The 27,699-nt window shown below is 37.2% G+C and overlaps 1 protein-coding gene across 1 annotated transcript; it reads left to right on the plus strand.

Moving 5' to 3' along the window:
* Nucleotides 1-567: 567 nt before the first annotated feature.
* RASSF3 (Ras association domain family member 3) lies at nucleotides 568-27,672 on the plus strand. Its single transcript, XM_081331964.1, has 5 exons — nucleotides 568-1,287; nucleotides 16,294-16,401; nucleotides 19,042-19,306; nucleotides 23,474-23,589; nucleotides 24,732-27,672. The coding sequence occupies exons 1-5, from the start codon at nucleotides 1,177-1,179 to the stop codon at nucleotides 24,879-24,881; spliced, it is 750 nt and encodes a 249-aa protein (XP_081188090.1). The 5' UTR covers nucleotides 568-1,176; the 3' UTR covers nucleotides 24,882-27,672.
* The last annotated feature ends 27 nt before the right edge of the window (nucleotides 27,673-27,699 follow it).

A 27,699-nucleotide genomic window follows, 5' to 3' on the forward strand; every position in this document is an offset into this window, starting at 1 on the left:
AAAACCAGCAGGACTATTTTTAACTTCAATGTAATGAATTTCAGCATTACTGAGAAGATAACAGATCACATATTCTCTAGTTTAATATTTTGCAGTAAGCTACAGATACCACAACAGATTGTTTCTATAGGGTCTCTCCTCCCGTTGATCAAATACTATATCAATGGCTTCAATACTATGTATACAAGTCAAATTCTACACTAAAATAAACCTTTCCAGACATCTCACTATACTGTGAGCTATTACAAACTAGATACCACAGTGTTCACATAACTACTGGTTTTAATTCCTCTGGCCAAGAGCAGTTAAATATCCAAAGCTTTTGCACATACTTCTTGAGTTTTGTTCTATCTGAAATTAAAGTCTAAACCTATTAAAACCTCTTAAACCTACTGTATTTATGTTATCAATGTTAATACTTGGAACAAAATTCCTTGTTATGAAAAAATATATTGTAAGCTTTTAAAAATATTCTGGATTTCATATATTATACTCTATTTACCTAAGGCTGCAAGAAAGAGAAAGTAAATAACCAGCTGAGATTTATTTCAGAATAAATACCTTGAAAGGATAATTAGGCTGCTTTTCGGTAAATTCAACCCAAAGCACTATTTTGTAGTATTGGATGGGATTTCTCTTTGCAAATCTTTGCAGAGACAAGAATTTTTATAAATTCTTATAAATTTTGAGTTCTCTTAAAAGTCAAAAGCTGAGTTGTATCACGTAAAAACATCCCTCGTATTCTCAAGGAGCTGGGATGGACTGACATTAAGAAATAAAACTCGAGAATGCCGGATATCTGCCATCTCGCTGAAGGGTTTTTGTACTGCATTCAAATGTATCATCCCACTTCAGTCCATACGATACTGACAAATGCCGCTAAGTATTCTTCAGCCCGTCGAATAGGCCATGCCAGCCGCGCACACAGGTGGCTGAGAGCAGCTCCGAGACCGCCTCCCCTCGGCCGCTTGGGGAGGGGTAAATGGTGCCGCCTCCGACAGGGCGGGCCCGCTCGCGTGTAGACTGGAGGGCGAGGTGACTGAAGGGCGCAGCGAGAGGAATCGCCGCCTCTGCTGCCGCCGAGCCCCGGGCAGGCGGATCCCCATGCGGCGACGGGGACGCCTCCGGGTCCCTGCAGAAACGGCGACGGGGGGGCGCCAATGACGGACTAGCAGCATGAGCAGTGGCTACAGCAGCTGGGAAGAATCGGAGTCCGAGGAGTTTTTCTTCACAGCTCGCACCTCCTTCTTCAGGAAATCCTTCGGCCAAGCCAAGCCAAGCCTGCAAGTAAGCGATTGTCGGCCTCCCTCGAGGTTGCTCCCGGGGTGCCAGCTGGGCGGGAATCTTCGGGCCGAGTCCCGTGCCCTACCCCGGCCTGACCCGTTGCAGGCTGCGCCTACGTCTGCAGTCCCACGTGCTTTTTCCAGCTCCGGAGCTAGCATTTATCTCACCCAGAGCTCCCACGTTCCCCTTCCTCCATTTATAAATTCTACCAAGGTTCCATGTGAACCAGGAGTGTCGGAAGACCCGAGTGCAGAAAAGGAAGTGAGATAGCTGGAGGTTTTTTTTTTTGCTATTGCTAGATAGTTCCACTCTCGCTCGCTCTGTAGCTCAGCCATTGAAACAGTTCATACAAGATTGATCTAGCTTTTCGGGCTTGCCAAAAATAGATTTCAGCGGATCCGCTTCCTTGTGAGGCTTGTCAGAACGAGCCCAGGACAAACATTCTACACGCGGTGGTGCAAAAAGCGGTTCTCCGAATTCGGCTGCTCCCATGGAACCCGCGTGGTTTTGTAGCCGTGACCTTCGTGTACAGTAGTTTCAGCGTTGTTTTTTTTTTAAAGCGAATACTATACGCCGACCGATATGATAAATACAAGTTTATAAAGACGTGTAATAAGAGAAGTAACTTGAGTCGTTTATGTTCCCTTGTCCGCCCGTGTGTGTCCTTTCGATATGAGAAAGGCAAGGTTCATGTCATTCTTGAAGAAAGGAATTGAAAATAAACAGTAAACATAGTTGTTCCGTTTATGCAAACATCTGTTATATCTGTATATGGAATGTGTGCAATTGTAGCTGCCACATTTGGAATAAGTTGTCATAGAGTAGGAAAAAGTTGCATAAGGGCAACTAAAATTATTAGAGGACTGAAGCATCTGGTTTACAATTAAAAGGTAGAACATTTGTAGCGGGCTTAAAAAGGCCTGGGGGAGGGTCATTATTGAAGTGGAAACTGCTGAATGATATGGAAAAAGTGGACGTGGAGACGTTTTTCTCTGTCTTTCAAAACAGAAATTATCCAGTGATGCTGATTGGAAGCAGAGTTAAAACACACAAAAAAGTACAGAGGATAATAAACCTATAGAGTTCATTATCGTAAGACATGATAACATAGGTGGCTTTCTTTTTATTAAAGTTATAATAAAAATAATGACAAAATACAGAGTTTTTACAAGTATTGAATTTCATTAAAATTTTCAATATTTCATTAGTGTTTGTGAGTGCGTGCATCCCTTGGAGTCAGTGTTGGTGACTACATGGGGTAATCCCTGGAGTTTTCTTGGCAAGAATTTATGAAAATGAATGAATACCCCAATATTATATATATACCAACAATAATCAACATATTATAAATAATAAAGTGTGAGATTAAGATTACAGTAATTTATGTCAAAATAAGTACAGACATTGTTGAGAAAAAACTAATTTTTGGAGATAGTACAAGCTCTATAGAGACTTTTAATGAATGACTTTCAAAGGTTATTGGATACATTAATAAAAAACAGGTCTATCAACCATAATAAGTCTTGAAGATTCATTTTAGGTAGCCCTCAACTTACAACAGTTATGGGAAGAAGGATGTGTCATTTCCTGGTGGGTGGTCTCTAGAGGTATCTTGTGAGAATCAGAATATTGAATTATGGACTTCGAACTGTTTCAAGAAGTTTTTTATTTTCTAAAGAAAATTATGCATTGTTTTTGTGTTTTTACCTAGTTATCTTTTAAGAACATCAAGATAAAAGTTAAATTAACCTATAATAAATTATCAAGCTACATCAGTTGTAAAAAAACCCTGTATGGTATAATGGTTAAGACATCAGGTTAGAAACTGGGAGATTGTGAGTTCTAGTTCTAGTTCTAGTTCTGCCTCCTGCTGCTGCAGGAGGTCCCCCCACTGGCCATCGCCTTCAGGTGAGACGGGCAAGGGGCTGTTCCAGCTGTTGCCATCACCGCCAGTGGGGGAGGCAAAGGAAGCAGGGGGAGAAGGCGAACTTTCCTTGTGAGGTTGCAGTGGCTGCCGCTAAGCCGCCTTTCCCTTTCCTGGCTGGGAAGGAGGCAGCTTACATGGGCTGTTGCTTTGTGCCAGTAGGTGCGACCCTCGGGACCGCTTGAGAAGTTTTGTTCCTGGGGGGTGAGGGGGGTGAAGCAGGCCACTGGAGCAGTTTTCTGCCTCTGCCTCTCAGGAGGCTTAGTCCACCCCCATGTTACTTTTAGCGTTCAGGGAAGCCCCCCTGCCTTTAGGTGCTCTTTGGGCTCTATCCTAACCCCCGGAGACCCACGTTTGTCTGATGTAAAAACTTCGGTCAGCCCCAAAGCAAAAGCCGCCGCCTCTCCCCATTCTGTTTTCTCTGGTGGCGGTGATGGCAGTGACCAGAGCAGCCCCTCTCCCATCTCTACCTGGGGGTGGTGGCCGGTGGGGTGCCTCCTGCCACCACCTCCATCCCCTGCCTCGCCTCACCTCATTTGAAGGCGCCCACTTGGGTATGCACAAATACTTATGTCATCGGATGTTTTTGCTTTGACAACATAGGGAGATGCAGCCTTTTTCTTTGTATGCTTTGTTCTTAGAATGTGATGGGGGTTAATTAGCTTTTGAAATAAGAGATAAGAAATGGCGGGTTGGAAACAGGAGGGAAAGCTTGCATTTCAAACTAATTGGAGAATGTGATTTATGACTAAATTAGGGGAGTGAATTGTGCTTGATACTATGTGTTCAGGGGAGGGGAATTCAGATTTCGGCTTCAACCATGTATGTGCCAAAGCTATGCTTTTCTATTAAAGATTCTTTAAGGTAAACAATGCCTTGAAGTTCTTTGAAGAGTTTCATTGGTTGAAACCATGACAACTTATTTATAATTTACACTATCATTTATTTTAAGTAATGTATTTGTTTATATTAATATTATTTTATAATTCAGTACGTCCATCTTGTGTTGCAACGGACCTCTGGCTGACAATCGTTACAGGAGCTTATTTTTGGGGTAGGGCTTATATTAGGAGCATCCAGAAAAGTCATGCTAGGGCTTATTTTCTGATTGGGTCTTATTTTTGGAGAAAAACAGTACTTATGGATATTCTAAGGTAATATGGTTCCAGAATGGTCCTGCTTTATTTGGTACATCATGTTTGAAACACCTATAGCTACACTGATACTAGTTTACTTCCAGAAAACCATTGAACTAAGCCAAAAGAGCAGCATCTGTAGCAGGTTCAGCTTGGTTCAAGAAGAAACATTATTGAGTTCTTTGTAATGTTTTATTCCCAAATGTGACTTTTGCATCCATTTGTATGTGTATGTAATAGCTGTTATGTCAACATTCCAAAGATGTCCACCAGCCAAGGAATTTGAAGGACCTGGGTTAAAGCCTGAATGGCCTGATCTGGAAGAAATAATGCTCCCTTGCATGTGAAGCAAATCATTATGCACTTGCATGGTCTGAAAGTGTATAATATTTTTCGTTCCAGAGTAGCCACATTGTGGCTTAAAATGACATATGAACTTGCTCTGTGTCTATTTAGTTAAGACAAGATTTTTGGGGAACATAAATAGTTGTTTGAGAAAAGCAGATGTCAGATATGCAGGTATATCATGGAGATCTATCAAAGACACACAAGACATGAAATTAAGGAAGATCAACATTGAAGCCTTAAAAGATTTAAGAACAAAAAGTTTATGGATGTTGAAGGGCAAACTGCTATTAACACCACAGAATTCTGGCAAAATTATATAGTTGAGACACATTTCTACTTCAAGCTCTTAGTGTAATATGAGAAAAAAGACAGGATGAACTTGACGGTAGTTGGTTTTTAGTTCAAGAATAAAAGGTTAAGTAATTATTTTATTTTATTTTAGAGTAGGCATTAAATTCAGAATAAAAGAATTATGTCAAGTTTAATTAAAATATATGTATTTTAATTAAAACATTTAAATATGTCAATCAATATCTGAAAAGCGGAAGTGTTCGGTTTTTGCACTTTTAATTAACTTCTGAAATCATCTTTATTTTTTTTCCTTTTCTTTTTTTTTAATTTATTTTTTTTATTTTTCACAGTTCCGTTCATATACCACAAACCAAACAATGAAATATAAACATTTTTTCAAGTATTTAACATTTGTTATACCAGTAATGCTGTAGGTATTATATATCGCCATACATACATACATACACATAAGTTTGGGTGCTGCTCGTCCATTTCCCCTTTCACTGTATCCACCCTCCTTCTCTCTCTTCCCTCTTCTCTACTTTCTTTCTCCCTTTCTTCTTTCTTTCCTACTTCCCTCTTCTTCCTCTCCTCTCCTCTTTCCCTCACCACTCCCCTCCCGTTTCTCCCCACTTCTCTTTCCCTCCAACCTTCCTACTTCCTGCCCCCTCCTCTACTCTCTTCCCTCTCTCCTCTCCTTTCTTAAATCATCTTCATTCTAATTTGTTTTTAATGGAATACTGCTCCTCAAGTTATAATCTTTCAGAGGTAAAAAAAGTACTTGGCCTTAAAAAAAAACCCAACTCATTTGAGATTATAAAATGATTGATATTGTTGACATTTTAAACTGTTTTTAACCTTTGTAACTTAATTTTTAACTTTTTAACTCTTGTTTTAATATTTTTCCACAGTTTTTGTAAACCATCTGGTGACACTTAGATGAGATGGGTTGTGTAGAATTGGATAAATAAATATGCCATAATGGGCTTATAGCAAGGCTACGAAGGACCCCACTGGAAGCGCGCTATGTGTTATAGAGAGTGTTATATGTAGACAGGTTGGTTTAAGTATTTAGAACCAACCATATATTATCCTTGGCATTAATACAAATGGTCCCTTTGTTCAGGATACAAACCTGAAAGATTGTTGCTTTGTTCCATAGAAGTGGGTTAACTGTGACTTTTAATTTGAAATGTGTTCTAATAAATTAAATATTTTCTTTATCTTAAAAATATATTTTGTTGAGAGGTTAACAGCTATTTTGAAATATGAATTCTATTTGTTTCCTCAATTACTTCAGATAGTCCTTGACTTATAACAGGCTGCTTAGTGACCATTCAAATTATGGTGGACCCTCTGAAAAGGTATTTACGACCTGGTTCTAAAATTCTAATGGTCGTGCACGCCCATAGTCACATGACTGCTTTTTGGATACTCGGCAACTGACGTGCATTTATGCCTATTATATCAATCTAGCCTAAACATTTCTTTCAAATTGAGCATTATGATTCAGTTTGTGGATTGTTGTTTAAGTGTCTTTTGATTGAGACATCGAATTATTTATGTGCATAGACTGGTGCAGTGGTTCACAACCTTTTCTATACCCAGCACCCCTAGAACGCTTCTGATATATTCTCGCTCCCATTACAAAAGTTTGAAATAACAGCAGCGAATTATGCATATACACTATAATTTTGAAAACTCAAGTTTTCGCACCCCCTGAAATACCATCTCGCACCTCTGGTTGGGAACCCCTGGACTAGTGTATTTTATTCATGTTAATCATTATGTCTGCCTGCATACTTCTTTTTAAGGGGAAAAGGCATTTTAATGCTTCACTTCAGAGGAAGCAGCAAATGTAAATCACTTGCTAGCAATACGGTTAAGTTTTCCAGTATATCTTACTGTGTGGACATAACACTGCAAATAGTTGGAGTTGTTTGTGCTTATTTCATAGGGCTATGCAAAACTCATCAGAGAAAAAAGCAACATTCCATCCTTCCACTGGACCCTCTAGTTGGGAGTGTTCTTTGACAGTTTCCAGACATAAATCCTCTAGGCCAGAACAGTATGGCCCAGAGGAGATACAGAAACGGTTCTGTTTCACAGTTGGTGAGTTTTGCAAGTCCCTGAAACATGTATAACTTGTTTGGCCATATCCGCATCTTTGAAATATGAAACATGTAATTAAGAAAGCATCATGACATTGCTAGTTATTTTTCAGATATGATAGAAAAAATTATCTTAGTGTAAGAAGGCAGTAATGATGGTGTTGAAGGAAAAGTCTTCATCATGGTTCAGTCCAAGCCGGGAATAAACAACATGGCGACTGCTTTAGAAAGAAGGTTGCAGTTTATTGAAAAGGAGAGATGGCTCTGGAAGAAGAGAGAGAGAGCACATGTAGGGAGTGGGTTTTTATACCCTCTGGGGCTTTTATTTGGAGTTGTTTCCTGTTCCTGTTTGAGGCTTTGTATTTCCTGTGTCATGTATTCTGATCTGAGTCTGGGTGTGCCCTTTGGCATCTGTGAGTTAATCCTATTATGTCCTGTCTTAGAGTTTGGATGGGGTATGTACATTTTAGGTGTCTTCTAATCTTCTAACGTCAACCTTCCTGAATGGTTTCTACAGAGCTGGTTTCTGCTTGGGGGAGGGAGACTTGGGGCTATTAAGAAAAACTGGGCATGCTTTTCTGTCTCTTTTAAGATCCTTTGAGGAAATATATTTTTCTGCCCTTTTAATATTTCCTTTTCTGGGTGGCTGCCTTCCCACAATGGTGTTCCAACATTCCAGTTTTATGCTATTTTTTGTCGTTAAGTGTGGAGTGTGTGTTAACTATGTAGCATCATAGAATGATTTGGATCATGATCACAAAAGACGGTGTGATAAATGAGTGTTGAATTAACAAATAGGTCTTTATGAATTAAAATTGTATTTTATTTTTGTATTGTGATAATTTTCTGGTTAGAATTTAGTGTTGTTTTGCAGTCTCTTCCATATTTGGCTGGTACATCTTGCAAGGTAGATTAAACTTGCAAGGTAGATTAATACTATTAAGAAAATGAAAAAAGAGTAGGGAATAGGAGAAAAGCAAATATCTGTACCAGTTCTTAAACCCGCATAATTATTCATGTAATTCTCAGAGTTATCTGTTGGAATAGTAAACAGTTCAAGGAAAGGAGGAATACAATACTGTAGAGATAGCCTTTAAGTCGGTTAGATTTGGTTGTGGTTTAGAAACTTAAATATGTAATATTTAAATTTTTATTATAATTTTAATTATAATATTAACTAAATTATATATTCTGTCTATATCCATTGATTAATGGCAGATATTGGCAAATACTGCAAGGAGAGGAAATATTCTCTCTGTATGTATGCAATCATTTATGGTTTTAGGATTTAAGAAACTTTCGTGAAAAATATGGATTATGTGAATACTGATAACAATTATATTTTATTAGAGACAAAATAATCATAGTATAGAACAGGGCTTTTCAACCGGTGGTATGGTGGTACGCAGCGTAGCCTTCCTCCCCCTCTCCACTCCTCCCCTCCGCTTCACTCCTTCCCAGCTCACTTGGTTGCAGAAAAAATGCTGCTTGGCAACGGCCTGAAGGAACCCTAGGATGTGCGAAGAGCACAGGTGCAGAGTGAGGCCCCGCCCTCCGCAGGGCCGGTAGTATGGAGTAGCCAGCTGATTGGCGCGTACAGCCAGCCCGGACCTCCGCCGAAGGGCTCCAGTCCACAGAGAGCTCCTGGCGGGTTGACAGCTTCCTGGCAGCAGCCCCAGCTGGTGAGGAGGCTGGGAGGGAAGTGGCGGCCTGGCGCTGGGGCTGCCAGGGCTCAAGTGCCGAGATCAGCAATGCTTTGCAGCTGATCGGAGCTTCTTAAGGGCTGCCAGGCTGGAGCTCTGCGCTGATCCTGGTGCTTCTGCTGAGCCCCGAATAAGCACCAATCACCTGGAAAGCAGCACTGATCCCTGCTCTCACACACACAAACACGTGCGAGCGGTTACAGCTCAAGGCGTTTCAGCCTTCAACTTTGGCTCCCAGTGCTTGCCCTTGGCTGCTCCCCTCCCCTCCATGCCTCCAAACCGATCCCCAGGCCAGCGTGTCTGACTGAGGAATTCTGGGAGTTGAAGTCCAGAAGTGGCTTGTAATAGGGTGATGGCGTTAAACTCTTGTGCTGAGCGGGAGCGTGTGCTACCATGGCTCCTGCTCCCCGATAGGCTGCGGGGGCCACCGTGGAGGGGAGGGTTATTTTGCGATGGGGGCGGGAGAGAGAGAGAGAGAGAGAGAGAGGAGGGGCGGTTATGGCGGGAGAAACAAAAATGCTTCCGACTGGCCTCATCATGGCTGCCGTCTCTCGTTACTGGTTGTGGTTCTTTCAATCCTGGTGCGCAGCTCCGGTAAGCAGGCAGTTGAGCACGAGATAGTTCAGGGCATCCCCAACTTCCCCTTTTCCTCTTGAGCCTCTTTCCGGTAACGGAGGCCTTCCCTGCAAGCAAGTGAGCTGAGCAAGAACCTAGGTGACACCGGCAGTTGCAGCAGCACAGTCCCGAGGGCTGCTTCATTCCCGCTTGGCCTCTCTCAAAAGAGGGAAGGGAGGAAGGAAGAAAAGAAGAAAGGTAGGGACAATGGGAAGGAAGGAAGGGACAAAGAGGGAAGGAAGGAAATGGAAGGGAGGCCGGGCAGATTGTGGGCACTGGCAGTGGCACCGATGCAGAGGGCAAACGCACACACGAGCGGAACAGATGCGCACGGCAGAGGCGCTGCTCGGGGCTGGAGGGTGATCGCACGCATGAGCACCCTCCGCACCGGCACCGCCGCCAGTGCCTGCAATCTGCCTGGCCTCCTCTCCGGCCTGAGCAGCACCTCTGCCATGTGTGGCTGTCCTGCTTGCATGTGCGATTGCCCTCCGGCTGCGAGCAGCGCCTCTGCCGTGCGTATTCCCGGCGACCAGTCAGGAGGATTCCTGGCCAGAGAGAGCGGGCAGGGGAGACAGCTGGCACTGTGCCCAGCAAGAGGGACCTTGAGTTGGCTCGGCCACCTCTCCAGCGTCTCCCAGAGGCATCTCCAGCGTCTTTCCTTCCAAAGTTGAAGAGGAGCTGCAGTCTATCCCGACTTGAAAGGCAGGTGGGGAACGCAGCAGTTGGAGCAGCCCCTTAGCCCAAAGGACACATCTGATTTGGGAACCGGGCGGGTTGGCTCGAAAACCTGGAGCGGATCTCCCATTTGGTCTGCGCAGGGAAAGCGGGACCAATTGGAGGAGAAGCTGCAGCCAGAGGCAGAGTCTGTGATTTTTTATAGGCTGGGGTTTGGGCGGTGTAGCGCTGGACAATGGAAGGGAGGGAGGAAAGGAGGAAGAGACAAAGAAGGAGGAAAGGAAGGAAGGAAAGAAGGAAGGGACAAGAGAGGGAGGAAGGAGGGCACCCACCCCAGTCCCACCCCCCTCCACCAGAGACCCATGGATTCCCCCCCCACAGGCACCCTGCAACCTTGAGTGGTGAGCTCCCCCCCACCCATTGACTTCGCTTGTCAAAAGTTGCAAAAAGTGATCACATGACCCTGTGACCGTCATAAGTATGAATCAGTTGCCAAGCATCCAAATGTAAATCACATGACCCTGGGGATGCTGCAACAGTCATAAGTGTGAAAAAGGGTCATAAGTCACTTTTTTCAGTGCCGTTGTAACTTCAGTCACTAAGCAAATTGTTGTAAGTTGAGGACTACCTGTACTTTATCATTTTTTTTCCTTTTTTTTTGGTCAAGTTTTTGACACCTTGTTGGGCAACTGGTGGTACTTGGACATTGCCATATCCTAAAAGTGGTACAATGGGTGAAAAGGTTGAAAAGCCCTGGTATAGAAGAAAAACAAGCTTTTGAGTCTTTGTGCTTGTAAGAACACCTTATGTACATTTAGATATACAGTCTCAGTTTCATTTCTAAATAAATAAATAAATAACCTTATATAATTGGTTATTTTTACAATTTTTCCCTAATTACAGATAATGAAATGCCAGGCAGATCATATAAATATTTAAATTAAATAGGTGTCTCTGAAGTTGTTTAAATAATAGGCTATAATCTTATGCCTACCAAAAAGGTGATTTTATAACACCTTTCTAAATTGCAGTATAAATAATTGATTATTTGCAATAGTGAAAAATTGATTATTTTTATAATTTTATAATTTTTCACTAATTACAGATAATGAAATAGTATCTAGAGATATAAATGATTAAATACCGTAGTTGTGTTTGAAGTTTTTTGAATAATAGATTCAGGTTATAATCCTGTGCATGCCAAAAAGTGTGATTTTATGACACATCGTGTCTATGGATAAACTTAAACCTTAGCGATACTATAGTTGTGATTAACATCTTAAAAAACCCCTAGAAATTCCTGATGCCATACTTTTCCTAACATGCTACTGATTCCTTACAGCAGGGGTATCAAACTGCCAGCCGGCGGGCCAGATGCGTCGCCAGGAAACTGCGCCCACCCCATTGCCGGCAATGGAGAAAAAGCTCCGATACATCGCGTGCCGTCATGTGATGTTGCGAGTTTGACATGTCTGCCTTACAGTAATAAAAATTAGCAAACTAAAGAAAAAAAGGCATAAATGGAGAGAAAATGTACAAATGCTTGTGGATGATTTGCAACCATTATATGATTTTGAAACTAGATTTCAGAGAGATTTATTATTTCTGTATTACAGTTGTTCAATAAGATGGAAATAGAGTAAAACAACATATAACCAAATGAACAATTGTCTTCTACAAATAAAATGAGAATATTAAATAAGAAAATTCCTCGTAGACATGTGTTGTAAGACTGGTAAAGTAAATGAAGTTATATGTTCAGAATCTGAGCATGTTAATCCTGTAACAGGAAAAATGTTCTCACTGGAACACAACTTTATTTTTTGTTTTAAATGTTTGCATGTAACTATTCAATTTAATTCAAAGTAATCTTTGTTACTACAATAATATTAGGAAAAAACTGAAGAAAAATTAGGCATTTATTTTTAAGTTTCTGTTAGGAAGTGTCTTACCATTTTCAGTTATTGAAAATAATTTACTTAAAAATAATTTAAAGTTTCTTACATTGATAAGTAGCAATTTTTCCAGTCAAAAACATGACAGGTTACATGTGAAACAGTAGTGAACTTTGTAATAGGCAACCATGAATTCTTAATTTTTACTTGAAGGAAGGGTGGAGCAACAGTATTTCCTTGTGATGGATTTCCTTAGCATGCAAATAGGGAAATTGCTGTTTAAAGAAGATGAAAGTCTTTCAACCTGGAATTGAAACAAAACAGCAGTTATTGTTCCACATACTCTTAAGAACAAAGTTCTGCTTGCTGTGTTTCCTGATAGCCTTTTTCCGGAGTTAGTAAAATAACTTGCTCAATTACAACTTACCTACAAAGGAAGTCAGTCTCTCTCTCTCTCTCTCTCTCTCTCTCTCTCTCTCTCTCTCTCTCTCTCTCTCTGTGTGTGTGTGTGAGAGAGAGAGGGAGGTGAAGAGATTAAAATGAATGTAACCTCTTGTTCAGTGTATATTTTAAGAGGGATTCTGATATTCTTATTAGATACTTTATATAGATAGAAAAATTGTTCAAGAAAATTTTTATGGCAAGGAAAGGACTCAACTCTTTAGACAAACTGTGGTTATCTTATATTGGTAGTAGTAATGAAATCTATTTTACGTTTACAGCTGGAGTTTTATTTTAACATTTGTATTTTTGGAATAATAGCTTTCATGTTTATTTGGAGAGTAGTGTTTATGAAACCTGTCTAATGTGGTGGCAGGACCTAAGATATAATAAATGTCTCAGATATAAACATGGGGATAATAAACAGGATTTGTTTTTCCTAATCTTGAAACCTGATAGACATATGTGAACATTAATAGGCTGGGGATTAAATTTGGAACCAGAATTGCATGAGAAAGTGACCTTGTAGAATAACCTCACTTTGAAAATGGGAGCAAAATATATTACTGGAAAATTTGGGCCAGGTAAGAGATTAATATGTTGAATCTACTACTTACTAACAGCTATTTTAAAACTTTTGAGAGACTATGTTTGAATATATTTTAACTAAATCAGTTGCTTGGCAATAAATGCAATTAAAACATAAAACAATATGGCGATGTTTTTATCAGTTTCAGAAGTACACAAAATACTTGAAAGTTTAAGCAATATTATTTTTAAGTAATACCAACAATCCAATTCTATGGAAAACTTTTATTAAAAAAAAGTTGAAATTACATGGAATGAGAAACTGAAGATTAATGGATCCAAGTATTATACAATATAAAATAGTACCTTTTATGATCTAAAAATGAAGTTATTTATCAGAAAATCTTGTTCTGTATTTACTGCACTCCTCAGCTGACTCAGAAATTCTGGGAGTTGAAGTCCATGAGTCATGAAAGAGCCGAGGTTGCCTACCCCTGCACTAGAAGCATATTGAAATAAAGCTAAGCAGATCACTAATTTTCATGAAAATTTTTCATTTTTCATGAACACTCTTATAGGAGTATACAAAGTAATAACTTCTTCATGATGTATTACAGGCTCCCTTATAGTCCTAAGAGATGATTTGTTTTAACCATTGTTTGTTGTGGTAGTAAGCTAAAATAATTAACAATATTACAAGTAGTCTTCAACTTAGGAACTTTTGTTCAGCAACAATTCAGAATTACAGTGGTGCTACATGAAGGGACTTAAGATCTATAGACCAAGTATCGGGTATAGCATGAGATAAAGTGCTCCAATGGTCCTGTAATTGCAATTTGGGTGCCTGGCAATGTACCTGCACTTACAACTGATCTCGGATGCTGCAACTGTTTCCCTGCATATCTTGCTCATCCCTCCTGCCCCACTGGGTTCCTTGTGCCTACTTCCTGGACACGCTTCCCACCCTGCTAGGTCCTAAAACCTTGGGCCTCTCCCTACTCAGTCATGCCTTGCTCCAGTTAACTCTTCTGAAGACTAAATATCCAAAATAGCACCCAGCCATTGTCACATTATGCAGGCTTTTATAGAAGCTGTCTTGCATCATTCTGGAAGCAGCCACCATTCTTGCAATTTCTTAGAAGGGTTCAGTTTTCTGCACATGAATGGTGCCTACCTACAGAATAGTGTGGGGTTGCCTTTGCAGGATGGTTGTGCGTTGCACCGACTGGATGCTTTTTTGAAAAGCAATCTTTGGAAGAGGTAAGTGGAGCAAGGCGTGATGGGGCAGGGAAGAGGATCAAGGCCTGCAGGGAAGCTATGCAAGGGATGATTTGAGGGGCAGGCCCTGAGAGGTCTGGCACAAGCCATATGTGAGCTGGGGGGGTGCCAAGTCTGCTCCAAGTCTCCCAGGGCCTCCCCCACCTCCTTAAACATCCTGTGCTGCTCTTAATGATCTGTACAGTTGCTTAATGACTGCAGTGGGGTGAGCTGGGTTTATGAACATTTGAGTGAGATGATCATATGAGTGCCTCACTTAAAAATCACAACAACATATCACCATAATTCCATGCTCAATTGTGGTCGTAAATTGAGGAGAACCTGTAGAACTTAGGAAGATATATGAACCTAATCTGTGTTTCATTCATCTTGAACAGTTTAGTTTAAAGGATAGCATTGTTTATTTGCTAGATGACTAAATAAGGCTTTCTCCAACTTCCCTGTATGCCTTCTTGGAAAAAAGAAAAGGTACAAAAGTAGACTTTCAGCTCCTTGGCCAAATTGGTCAAAGCAAAAGACTTTATCCTTCAATGCAAAATATGTAGGACAACAGTCAAAAAGATGTGTACAATAATTTAGAAATTAAGTTTTATGCTATTTTGATCACCATATTAAAATCTTTTAGAAAGAGATAAAAAAGTTGCACTACAGAAAAATAATAATCTTATTGTAATGGGATAGGTAATCTAGTGTTCCTCATGCTGTAATTCTTGTATAAGAACTCTAAATGCCATTCTTGCAATTTAGCCTTCAAAGTTTAAACAACCAACTCTATTTAGAAATGGGTTGCATGCCAACAGTTAGAGCACTGCCATATAGGGTATGGCAAAACCAGTGGTTTTGGAATTAGATCATGATAAACTTGTTCAGCTTTATTATCACAAGTACATATTAAGTTTTCTCTCGTTCACTTATACTCAAATACACACACACACAATTATTTTGTATTTTTTGGTTTTCTTTTACATTTTAGCTTTCTGTAGCAGCAACTTCCACTAAAGGTTGCAAATGAAAGAACAGTCAAAGTTTATTAATGATGTTGTAGAACTAGTTTATTCAAAAACAGAGGTGATTGCTGATAAGGGTAATGTCTGTTTTAATATAAATATTATATATGTTTGTGTGCTTTTCAAAAATTTAAGTTCACTCCGTTTCAAGGCCAACAGATTCAAAAGTATTTTTCTAACCCCAGATAAAGTTACTAAATCAATTGATATCTATAATCTTGTGAATGTGCTTCCCTCTTGTTCATTAACTCTAAGTTAGGACTAGGGGGTTTGATATCCTAGAAATTCTATGTACATACTACTTTTTAGACAAACCAATAATATCTTGAAACTTGTTAATGAATCAGTATGTTTACAACAGCTCTGAATTTTCAATGCTATTGGTTATATCATTGATTCCTCAATTTTAAATGCTTCAAAGAGAGACATAAATGCATGTTCAAGCCTTAAGTAGCATTAATGAGATGTGCCAGTACAATATTTGATAAAAGTATTTATTGGGTTCATTTTGCATAGAAATTGGTACAGTGTCTTGAATGTATTCTTTTTATGAATTAGATTCCTGCAATATTAGAATTTATTGAACCTAACCCTAACCCAGACAATACATTGCTTAAGTACTTATGATTGTAAAATTAGAAAATTAATAAATATTTGTATAAAAAAGTAGAGTGTATAGATTGGGAATATTTGAGCCAAGCAAATGGAACCATGAGTAGAACTTCTCTTCTGCTTTGTCGTAATACACAGATATTTTTTTCATCAAAACCCATATTTTTTAGGTTTTAGACAGCAAATATGTGTAATTTCCTTTCCTTTTCTGTCAAAAGCCATTAAAGAAAAGGAAAAAAGAGGTTAATTCCATGATAAATTTTTGCAGGATATAATGCTGTCATTTTACTATGTAGCTTTCAATCACTCTTATTTTTTAAAAAGGTTGCTGTGCACTACCTATCATACATATTATTTATAGATCCCCAGTTCATAGTTTTACTTTTTAATTGTAGTAGAACTAATCTTTTAATATCTTTGAAATTTTCAACCTATTTTGTTCTAGGATGTTCAGAAGGAGAGAGAAACCCATAATTACCTCACCAAGGAAGCAATCAAGGAAAAAGTCCAAATATACAATTCAGATGTTACTGACAAGCTAAAAATGACGTTGGTAAGCTTTTTATATACAGCATTTATTATGATTAGGTAACATGTCTGTTTGGGACAGAAGGGTTAGTCTTGCCTTCCTGAAGTCAGTACTAGATGTGATTATCAATGCTGTAAATGATGGCAGGTGAATTCTATATTGCATAAAATATTTCTTAGCATTCACCTCCTAACTTTGCAAGAATTCATATTACTAGACAGGATTATAGCTTGTCAGACCCAGACAGGCAAAGGAAGATGGGACGCATTGGAGAAAAAGCAAATGTGGTACTGTCTACTTTGTTCTTCACATGGTTTCTATGTATTAGTTTATTGTACTTATTCAGTCACAATTGAAGTATACAAATACTGAGCTACATTTTGTGGCTCTGAATGTTCCTTCTCACTGTGCATGCTTAAAGGACTTAGAAATATAAATCTATGATTTTTGTGATTGTAATTTAGTCACATTAAGGTGACTATTAAGCAAACATGTTCTTTTTCTATTTGAAATGCTGGTGCTTGCTGAACTGTGGTTTTTATAGTATTAAACTTTATTGTATTATAATTGCTCTTTTTTGTTATTGGGTTTACTGTTTGGCTTTTGTGAATTGTTTGTGCATTGTACACCCTAACTTTCTTATGATTTGGATACCTGTCTTGGAAGGTGTACGAGTCCAGCAATAACTAGCCACCGTCCGACAGATGTGTTTGAGCAAGGAGTGTTTAATAAATTATAACATCATTCATAATGCAATTACCCTACTTTTTTGTGAGGCCATGCACCTATAGCAGTTATTGTGGCTGCCAGACCTGATCAGTACCAAAGAATAACCGGTTTAATTGTACTCATGATAAGGCAAAAGTGACCCAAGAGCCTCATTTGTCTTCACATCCCAAGACTTAGCTACTATACTATTTTTTGGTGCAAGAACATACTCAAAAACCAGAGATGATTACCATTAATATTTATTTTATTTATTTGTTACATTTTTATTGTGCCTTTATTATTTTATAAGTAATTCAAGGTGGTAAACCTACTCCTTCCTCTTCCTGTTTTCCCCACAACAAAACTCTGTGAGGTAGGTTGGGTAGAGAGAGTGAATGACCCAGAATCACCCAGCTGGCTTTTATGCATAAGGCAGTATTAAACTCAGTCTCCTGGTGATCAGCCCAAAATCACGCAGCTGGCCTTCATGCCTAAGGCAGAATTAAAACACACAGTCCCCTGGTTGTGTTAACCAGACTTATTCCACATCTTGCATAGGATCATTCAATTTGGGTAAGGGTACCATTAACTGCAGTTTTTAAAGTAATTTTTCTGGCAAACATTATACAACAACCTAGTTCTAGCTGTTGATTTTGATTTGGTTGCATTGATTGTACTTTTCCACCTCAGGTAAGCATAGATTCCTAGTTATCTTTATGCATGGTGCACAGAGACCTCAACATAAATTTAGGTTGCCTATTTGTAACCTGTGGACTTGGATTCTTCATGTATTCATATGATTCTCCCTACATTCCTCATGCAGACGTTTAGATGTTTACCTGTGAGTGATTGGTTACAATGTGCAGTGGGAAGGACTCTTAAGGGCCTATGAAAGTGCAGAACAAATTTAGAATGTTCTGATGGTATCTGCTCAGAAATCTCATATGTGCAAATGCCTAGAAGACTGTTCAATTGGAATTACAAATAGTGGTTTGCTTGTTCAGCAACCTTTCAACTTAACAGTGCTGAATGAGTGGTACCACTTAGAGAGGGCTGTAAAGCACTATGAAGTGGTATATAAGTCTAAATGCTATTGCTGCTAAGTGCTATTTATGGCCAGTTCTCAAAACAGCTATCATAGCCTCCCCACAGTTATGTGATCACAACCTGGGTTCTCAATGCCCAGCTTGCAATTATGTTGTTTTAGTATCCTGCAGTCATTTGATCACCATTTGCAATCTTCACTGCCAGCTTCTGACAAGCAAGTCAATGAGGAAGTGAGCAGGATATCATAAATGGTGGTCAGAAGACATTGTGCTTAATAATGGTGATTAACAGTGGCAACTGTAAGTGCCAAAATTTCTATTGCTATGCAACATGATAGTAAAGCACAATGTCATGGGACTGCACTGCTTTGCAATTGAAATTCTGGCACTTACTGAGCATTACCTGTACTGGTAAACAATCTGTACTTACCTAAGTATGGGGGGGGATAGCAATCTGATTATTTGCTGAGTTTTTCTTTCTCTTTCCCTATGCCATCTAAAGCATGTACATGAAAATGTATCTGTTCTCCATTTTGTTATAGAACACCTGAATATGATTTCATTGTTTTTTTTATTGAAAAGTTTTACAATTTTTAAATACAATGGATTCCCTCCTCCCCTCCCCTCTCCCCAACCCTCCCCTCCCCTCCCCCCTCCCCAACTTCCCAGAGCTGAATACAGGGTATAATAATACAAACATAAACTAAAATATGCTAACAAGAAAAATAACACATTAAGTTCTATCGGACTTTAACTCTCCATAGTCATAATATTAATAAAGTAACAAATGACTAATCATACATCATAAAAATCCACTACTTATTCAAATGCTAAATGAAACTTTTTAGTCCCATATTTATTCTGAAAATATGATTTCATTGTTATATGCATATGTATGTTTTACTTATAGAACACAAGCGGAATATACACTGGTTTCATAAAAGTTCAGATAGAACTTTACAGACCTATCACTCTGCGGACTTCTGTGAATGGAGGGAAGCATCTCAACAGCAATGAAACAACTTTTTATTTGCCTAATGGCTATATGAACACTCTTCATATCAGCAGTACTAATACAGTCCGTGAAGTTATTGAGGCCTTGCTCAAAAAGTTTCTGGTGGCTGATAATCCTGCCAAGTTTGCACTTTATAAACAATGTCACAAGGAAGATCAAGGTATGCAAATAATTTTTTTCTTCTTTTTTTAATACAAGTTTTATTGATTTTTTAAGATTTACATATACATATATTTGTGAAACAATATGGTGGTTGGGTAGTTAAAATAAGAAATGACCAGTTGTAAATAGTTCAGGTTACATCAACAGAGATGCCCTCTCTAATTCCCTTAGTTATTACGTAGCCAAATAAGCAAGTTAGTACACTTCTAGTTGTAACCTAGTCAATTAATAAAATTCAAAATATATTTTCACTAATACATATCAATATCCTGTTTTCAAAATTTATCTAATTGCAACAGGATATTCTAGAATAGCCTATAGTATATAGGAAAATGCTTAATTTTTGGGTAACCCACAATTCCCTATTTCAGTAAAGAATAATTCTTTTGTCTACAAAACTTACATTGTTCATTACAAAACATTCTTATGTTTTACCATTAAAGTCTAGTTTTCATCTTAACAAATCACCAGTTATTAGAAATATATTTTTTTTCTTAACCATTCAACAATTATTAAAATACTATCTTTTATATATAAAATTTTAGATTCTATACTATAGTTCAAAAGTAACCACTGAATATTCTATAAGTCATCTTGACCGTACATCAATTATTAAAATGCTATCTTTTGGTATGTCATTCCAAGTTCTATAATATAGTTTGGAGTTATATTCTAAAAGCTTACTTTTGTTTTCCTTTACAGATCTAAAAGCTAAATGTAAAATCAGTTATATTTTTTAGAGATTCCCCTTCATCCATAGAAAGATATTTTTATAGTCTATCTTTAGGAATCCCTCTTGCCTTCCTTTTGTGCCAATCATGCTTCCCTCTTGGCATCTTTAAATTCTCAAATGTATCTTCCTTTCTTCCTATAGCCCTTATCTGAATCCAGGGAGTGTATCCAAATGTCAGTTTTGCAAGGAAGATGTCCCCTTTGTAACCATTGTATTTTTGCTTTGATAATTCAGTTTTTGATGGTTGATATGATATAGTTGTCATTAAATCAGTCAAATCTTTTTGTTCTTCCAATTCTATCTGGGTTAGGTAGAAAGTAGTAGCTGGTATTATGGTTGTCATTTGATTAATTGAATTCTTAATATAGTATATTTGAAGGCCTTTAGTATCTTCACTCTTAGTATTGCTTTCTTCAGGTGCTGTTGCTTTTTGAGCTGTAAGTTTTGTAGTTGCCATTAAAGTTTGGACTTTAAGGTTTTCTGTAAGTTGCTTTTGTTCTTTGAAATCTCCTATTTTAGTGATAGTTTCCACTTCTTCTATTTGGTTTTGAATTATCTTTTCCTCATTTAAAGTCAAATTTTGATTTGGTGGCTTTACCTTGTCAGATTTTTCTTGCAGTTTGGCTTTAATTTGCTCTGTCATTGCCAAAATCGTGTCCAGTATCAGTTTATAAGTGGTGGGATGTATTCATCCATTTTGTTGTTGTTTACAGTTGAATCTTCCATGGAGGCTATTTTAATAATAGTCAAAGATTTTCCACCTCCTGAAGAGTTGTATTCAGTGCCAGGTGTTCCCACACTTATCTTTAAGCATAGTGTCAAGGACAGCTCTGTTATTCAGTCAGCTTTCACAATAGAAAAAGGAAATTTAGTTGCTGTACCACGTTTTGCCACAAGATGTCATCAATAACATATAACATGCAATGTAAGAATTTTCTTCTTTTCTTTTTTCCAAATTAATATAGAACTTTTGTAGGATTAGTCCAAATTTTTTCCTTAATTCATAGCTTAGAGAGAAGATAGGATAGTGGATCCCCAGTAACAAATAGAAGCTATTTTAGTAAATACAGATGAAATTGCTTAATTTCTTTGCTGAATTAATTGAGTTTCTTTTGTAGCTTTGAGGCTTTAAGATTTGTTCCCAAAGTAGATATTCGCCGTTTTCTCAAAAAATGGGGAAGGAGATTTTCAGGAAAGTCCCACAGGAAAATGGTTGAAGGAATAGGAAAGGTAAAAGCTCACCCAGGTCTTCCAGATTGCTTCTTAGTGCTAGGTAGTGCTTTTGGCGTTCAGCAGGAAGCAGCTTAGTGATTGGCCATCTTTATGGCCGGTCTCTTCTTCTTTGGGCCAAAGGAGATGATCCCGGATTCCAGAGGAGGGCTACCGCCCTTCTGTGATTGCAGGGAATTCCTCCTCTCGGTAATTGCCCCTCCAGGGCGATTTTTGACCCTTTTCAGGGTCCTCCAAAAAAGAAAGAAACGGACGGCAGGAAGCAGACTGTTCCTGCACATCCGGAAGCGCTGTGCGCGCGAACCAGAAGCTACAAATAGATTTTTTCTGAGTTGTAAGTTGATTAAAGAAAAAGATTTTGATGCTAATTTTGTTCTTTTATGACTTTGACATAGTAGAATTATTTCTGAGACACTGTGTTGGAAACTAAATTTATTTGACAAACTGATCATATTTCTAATAAAATATGAAAAACTATTAAAATAGCAGAATTTAAATTTTCCTTTTTGAACTGTTTCATGCATATGTACGATAAATTTCAGCTGAATAGAATCTTTGGACAACTTTAATTTTTATTTGGTTCTACAGCCAGCAATTAGGTGATGTCAATCTAATGTTTGCTAGTTTAAGGAGAGTACATTTGGGATAAAGTCAGTACTTTTATCTTGGCTTCATAAAGATATTACTTGTTCTTCAGAATAACTGATTTAATCCATGCTGAGCCATTGTTTATGTGTAGCCATAATAATCATGATTTCAGTTTCCAGGCCTGTAGCAAATAAATCTCATTTCTGGGTTGCTTGTCTGGTTTTGTTAGTTTCTTTCATAAGCTTAGTACTCTGATTCAAAAGTTCCTACCATCATTGTGAGGCTGATTAATGGCCTTGACTGTGGTTTGTGAAGCCTAATATAGATAGCTTTATAAACCATGATTCGGAAACTGCTCTAATTTCAGAGTGCATGTTCTTTTTTTCTTGTAGCACTTTTGAATTATGAGATATAGCTATTGATTGCTAATTAGCATTTTACATTCTAAGTGAGTTTACATTTTTCTTGTATTGGAAAACCTGGTAATGCCTAGTTATCTGATAGTCCAACTAATATTAACTTTTCACTCATTCACTTTTATATTTTCTGACATGTTCAGAAGGGGTTACTGGGACTTATGTTGTCAGTGAAACAAGTTCAAGTAGCTTAATCTTTGGCTGGTGCTGTGAATGGGTTCCCAATACACCAGAGAATCTGATAGAAAAAGAGGGAGATCTATCAGAAGAAGAGCTAAAGAAAAAAAACCTCTATTAAGGACCTTGAAAGATAGTTTTATCAGAGCAATTTTATGTTTATTGTCAGGAATGTTTATGTGGAGTTCTATCTCTATAGCCATTTTAGTTTTAGCTGCCACAGAAGGCAGAATCTGCCTGACAGCTAGCTTTTTTCTATGGGAGGAATAGTGGCCTCATAAAAAAGGTGAGGTGACTTTTCTAAGAGTAATCACAATTGCTGTCAGCCTTTTGAAGGAAAATACACTTTATTGTTCAAGGACATAGCAAATACTTTCTCTTCTCCTTACATGAAAGAGAATCAATTTGGGGCCTTCTCCAATTTTTTTTCACCTTGTGCTCCCTTCCAAGGCTAAGCTGATATTTATTTAATAGGTGTTGAATTCCTTCTTCAAGGCTATCTTGATATTCTTTTAGTTTTGCATCAGTCTCTTGGGTTCTTTCACCTTCAGCATGTGTTAACTTTTATAAGAGAAACAGTGAAGTATAGAGAGAAGAAAAGGCTAAGGAAATAGGAATCTTTCTCCCTCCTTCCTTTTTTCTTTTTCACAATAAATTTCACAATAAATCTTGAGTTTTATTCTTTTTATTTCCAGTATTGCACATAATTTTTAGAGAATATTTCTTGAGTTTTCTGAATGTAAAGTGTTTACTTACTTAGAACTGTTCATTAAGCGTACTGTTGGACTATGAACGTTCAGAAACTATAATGAGAGCAGTGGAATGGAAAGATAGGATATTTGTCACCAACAATTATAATGGTTCTAGTGCACCATTCATTATTCTTTGTTGCTTATCGTTCTCCATTTATATAGTGTAGTAATACTTGAATTCTGGGATTCCTCTGTTTGTGTGCTGACATTTCTGTGATGATCACAGAAATTCTGAGTGTGTATTCTTTCTTTTGTAATCTTATTTGCAGTTTATACGTGCAAGCTCTCAGAAACAGAACATCCTCTCTATTTGCGGTTGGTGGCTGGCCCCAAAACAGATATGCTTAGCTTTGTTTTGCGTGAGCATGAATCTGGGGAGGTTTTGGTAAGTTACACTTGTGTTGTGTACTTGGAAATCAACTAGTTCATTGCCAGGATTTATAATTAGAGGTGTACAATTTCCAGTTCAAACCTATTGAATGTACTCATGTTTATAGAGAAAAGCAAGCAAGTAGCCAGTTAAAGTACAGGTAGTCTTCAACTTACAATCACAATTGAGCGCCAGATTTTTGTTGCAAAGTAAGAAATTTGTTAAGTGAAATTTACTCCTATGACTTTTCCTGCCACAGTCGTTAAGTGAATCACTGCAGTTGTTAAATTAATGACACAGTTGTTAAGTGAATCTGGTTTCCCCATTGACTTTGCTTGTCAGGCGTTTGCAAAAGATGATCACATGACTGCAACCATCATAAATATGAGTCAGTTGTTAAGCATCAGAATTTTGATCATGTGACCACAGGGATGTTGCAACAGTCATAAGTGGAAAAACTGTCGTAACTCCTTTTTTTCCAGTGCCTTTCTAATCTGAAAGGTCAATAAATGAACTGTTTAAGTTGAGGACTATTTGTATAGTGCAGATTATAAGAGTTTTATAGAATCTTACATTGGAAAGGATATTTTGATTCAGTGTCATGCCATGCTTGGTACAAGAATCTGATCTAAAGTATTCCTAACAGATGAAAATGTCTGCCAAAAGAATCCCCCATCTCTCTGGCCAATTGATTCTTTTACTCAGCTATTTTTATTGTTAGTAAAGTGGTTCTTTTCCTTAACATTCAATAAAAATCTGTCTGTCTGTCTGTCTGTCTGTCTGTCTCTCTCTCTCTCTCTCTCTCTCTGTCTATCAAATTTATGGCCGCCCACTCACTCTCTGACTGTGGGCGGATACAAAAAATAAAAATTCAATATAGTTCCTGCTTCGGAACTAAAAATTTCAAGAATGTGGGGTTGTTCTCTCTTTTTTGCATGTTTTTTAAATTTGTGAGAAATCATGGATTTAATCATGGACAGTTTTATCTATAGGTTTATGTATTTCTGTATTTTGGCATAGTGGATCCTGAGGGAAAATAAATTTATTGGTTTCTACTTGAGTAGCACAATAAAATGAAAATTACAAACCAAAATTACAAACCAAATTGTCAAATGTTCTTAGATACTATGGATAAATCCACAATTTTATTTTTTCAGTGGGAAGCCTTTAGCCTTCCAGAACTACAGAATTTCCTGCGTATTCTGGACAAAGAAGAAGATGAGCAACTACAAACCTTAAAAAGACGCTATGCAGTATACAGAGAAAAACTTGAAGAAGCTCTTGGTGGAGTTTGGATTCCAAGTTAAAAAAGGGTCAAAGAATACTCAGGGAAGACGTGCATTGCTTAATTTTAAATAACATGCCAAATCCAGTACCCTTAGCAAAATGACTTTAACAAAGAATAATTTGTTCCCATAAGGGCAGTTCTATAGATTGATATATTTTGCATGTAGGAGCATAGACAAATTGCAATATTTGCAGGCTTTTGTTTATGCTACGTCTTGATTTTTTTATCTTCTGTAGTTGTGATTGTCAGAGAAGTTTGTTTTCAAAGGCAGTAAGAAATGAAGCTTTTCTGCTTTAATGTTAAAATAAAGGGGGTGTAAATTTTGATATGCTACTCAAACTCAGTTTATAATAAGAATTAATAGACTATTTGATAGCAGAATTGATTTGATTGCCTATTTTCAAGTATTTATAATTTTGCAAATTAGATTATTTTTATACATTGAAGAGAAATATGTTCAAAATGTTAAGTTAAATTCATTCAAGCAAATGAAACTATAGAAGGTATAATGGAAGTTGAAATGAAGGTAAGAGTTGGAGAAAAGAAATAAATGTTGAAATAATATTGAAAAGAGATTGGTTTGCAGTTGGTTAATATATGAGAAAGAAAATTGAGGGATTTTGTTGTTTATTACTGAAATTAATATATTCAGTGCTATTATTGAAAAGGGTTTATTAACTATAATAGAGAGTAAACTGCATGTATTTGATGCATAGCACATGGTCAGAAACCTATATGTAGTTTGGGGTGCTCAAATATTGTAGAGATTTTTATGAATCTAAAATCCACATTAAATTGTTAATTTGGAATTCTTATAATTTATTAAATGTTCAAATGTCTATTTGAATTCCTCTGAGTATCAGTTTATCTCTTGGAAAAGAGATAAAATTATCTTCATGGTGTTATTTTTAATATGAAGCAAATTTCCTCCATTTGAAACAGAGCAATATTTTTACTTATACTCATTGCACTGTGAATAACTTGACAATCTATAATTTTTAGTTTCTATTCTGAAAAGTCAGCTAAAAATTGACCAGGGTTCTAGATGCAAGATATTTGTAAGGGAAAATTTTTGCAGTTAATTAGCAGTATTCCCCCCCCCCAAAAAAAAAAATAGTTTAAGGTATGTATAACAAAACCAAAGAAATGGATGTGCAATAGAAACATTTAGATAAATATATGACAAAGGTTGTTTTAGGTCGTACACACTATTTGCAGCCCTCAATCAGAATATATTGGCTTGGGTTAAATTTAATTTCCATAATTTAAAAGAATCGTGTTGGCCAACCTTTTTTTAAAATGGTAATCATTTGGACTTTATTTACTTTAAACATTTTGAACAACATCCTTAGAAACGGTGACATCTGGTGGATATTGCAGGCAACACTAATATATTATTAAAAAGTACCTTCAGGTTATTTTAAGGTTGCTTTGTCAAAATAAGATTCTAACTTTCAAAGTGCAGAGACAGTCTTTACTACAATAGAATATTAATTGATACTATTTTGAAATGTGCAGTTAATATATAACGACATACCTTGTTTTGTTTTCTGTTCATACTTAACTGTAGTACTATGTATTTGTCTTTTATTTCATTGGAGATACAATCAAAGTTAAATAGAATAGTAGTGCTTGACTTCAACTGTAATGTTTTTTTCCCCTGAAGATACTAAGTCTGATCAATGGATCAGTCTGGATATTATTAATCTCCTAATGAAGCAGTGACATATTAATGCTATTTTACTTTGTTTTATCTTAACGTGTGCATCCTGTGTTCCACAATAGTTTGTTCCTAACATAATTTGCACACAAATGACCAGTATGCAAACATTACTTCTGTACAAAAGTATCAGTGAAAAAAGGGCATTTCTCTAGAACAGAGTAAAAAGTTCTGAGGTAAAATAAAAAATGCTTGGGGTGATTGTTTCAGTTCCCCGTTCAATATTCTTTTGTTGCCTCTGAATATTTGTTCACCCTCCTCAAGTTCAAGACATAATTTCTTTTCCTACCTTATCTTGGTAGAAATATCACTTCCTTGTTTACCCTTTTAGTATAAATCCAAAGCCACATAAGAAAGCAATATTGTCTCAAAGGGCACATACTGTAAAAGTAATATTATCTATTATGTTAGAAAAGGTGAAGAATGAGCATCACCATAGTAAAGCAAATCAGAATTTGTTTTTCTATGTGGATGTACATGTGGATGAAAACTTGATTTCAGAACGTGATTTGAGGAGAGTATTTTCCAATTTGACTCTTTTCCTTAGCTTGTTTATTGGAGCAGTTAAGCTGTAAACCAGTGTAAGAGTCATTTAACTGTATTAAGGTATTTAATGTTTGGGTTTTTTTAAACATCTGATCCTAAGTTTGAAACACTCTTTGAATATTGAATGGCAATTTACAGATATGTGAATTATAATTTTAACTTGAACTTTGTGTTTTTTACTCTTCTTTTCATGTGTTTTATGCAGTACAGGTTGGAGTAGGAAAAACAGTTTGTATTATTCCAGACATTTTTTTTAGTTGGGTTACTGCTATTATTTTTAATTATAAAGAGACTCAATGATTAATTATTTTAATGTAGGATTCAGTGTTTCTTTTAGTGTAATATTCTTAATCTTCAAAGATGTTACAGATGTTATGTTTTGATTATTTGTTAATGAAGAGTAGGTTGGAGGGACATGGAAAACACTTTTTTTGAGAAACATTATTTATTATTTTTGAGTTTTTATACAGAAATCCAATTCCTTTTGATGTAAAGAAAATACTGCAACAGGTTTTCCATAAATAAAGTTGAAGTTGGCATTGTACTGTATGGTTTCTTTTACTAAATTATT

The sequence above is a fragment of the Vipera berus genome (genome assembly GCF_964194415.1).
Source record: "Vipera berus genome assembly, chromosome: 6".
Lineage (NCBI taxonomy): Eukaryota > Metazoa > Chordata > Lepidosauria > Squamata > Viperidae > Vipera > Vipera berus.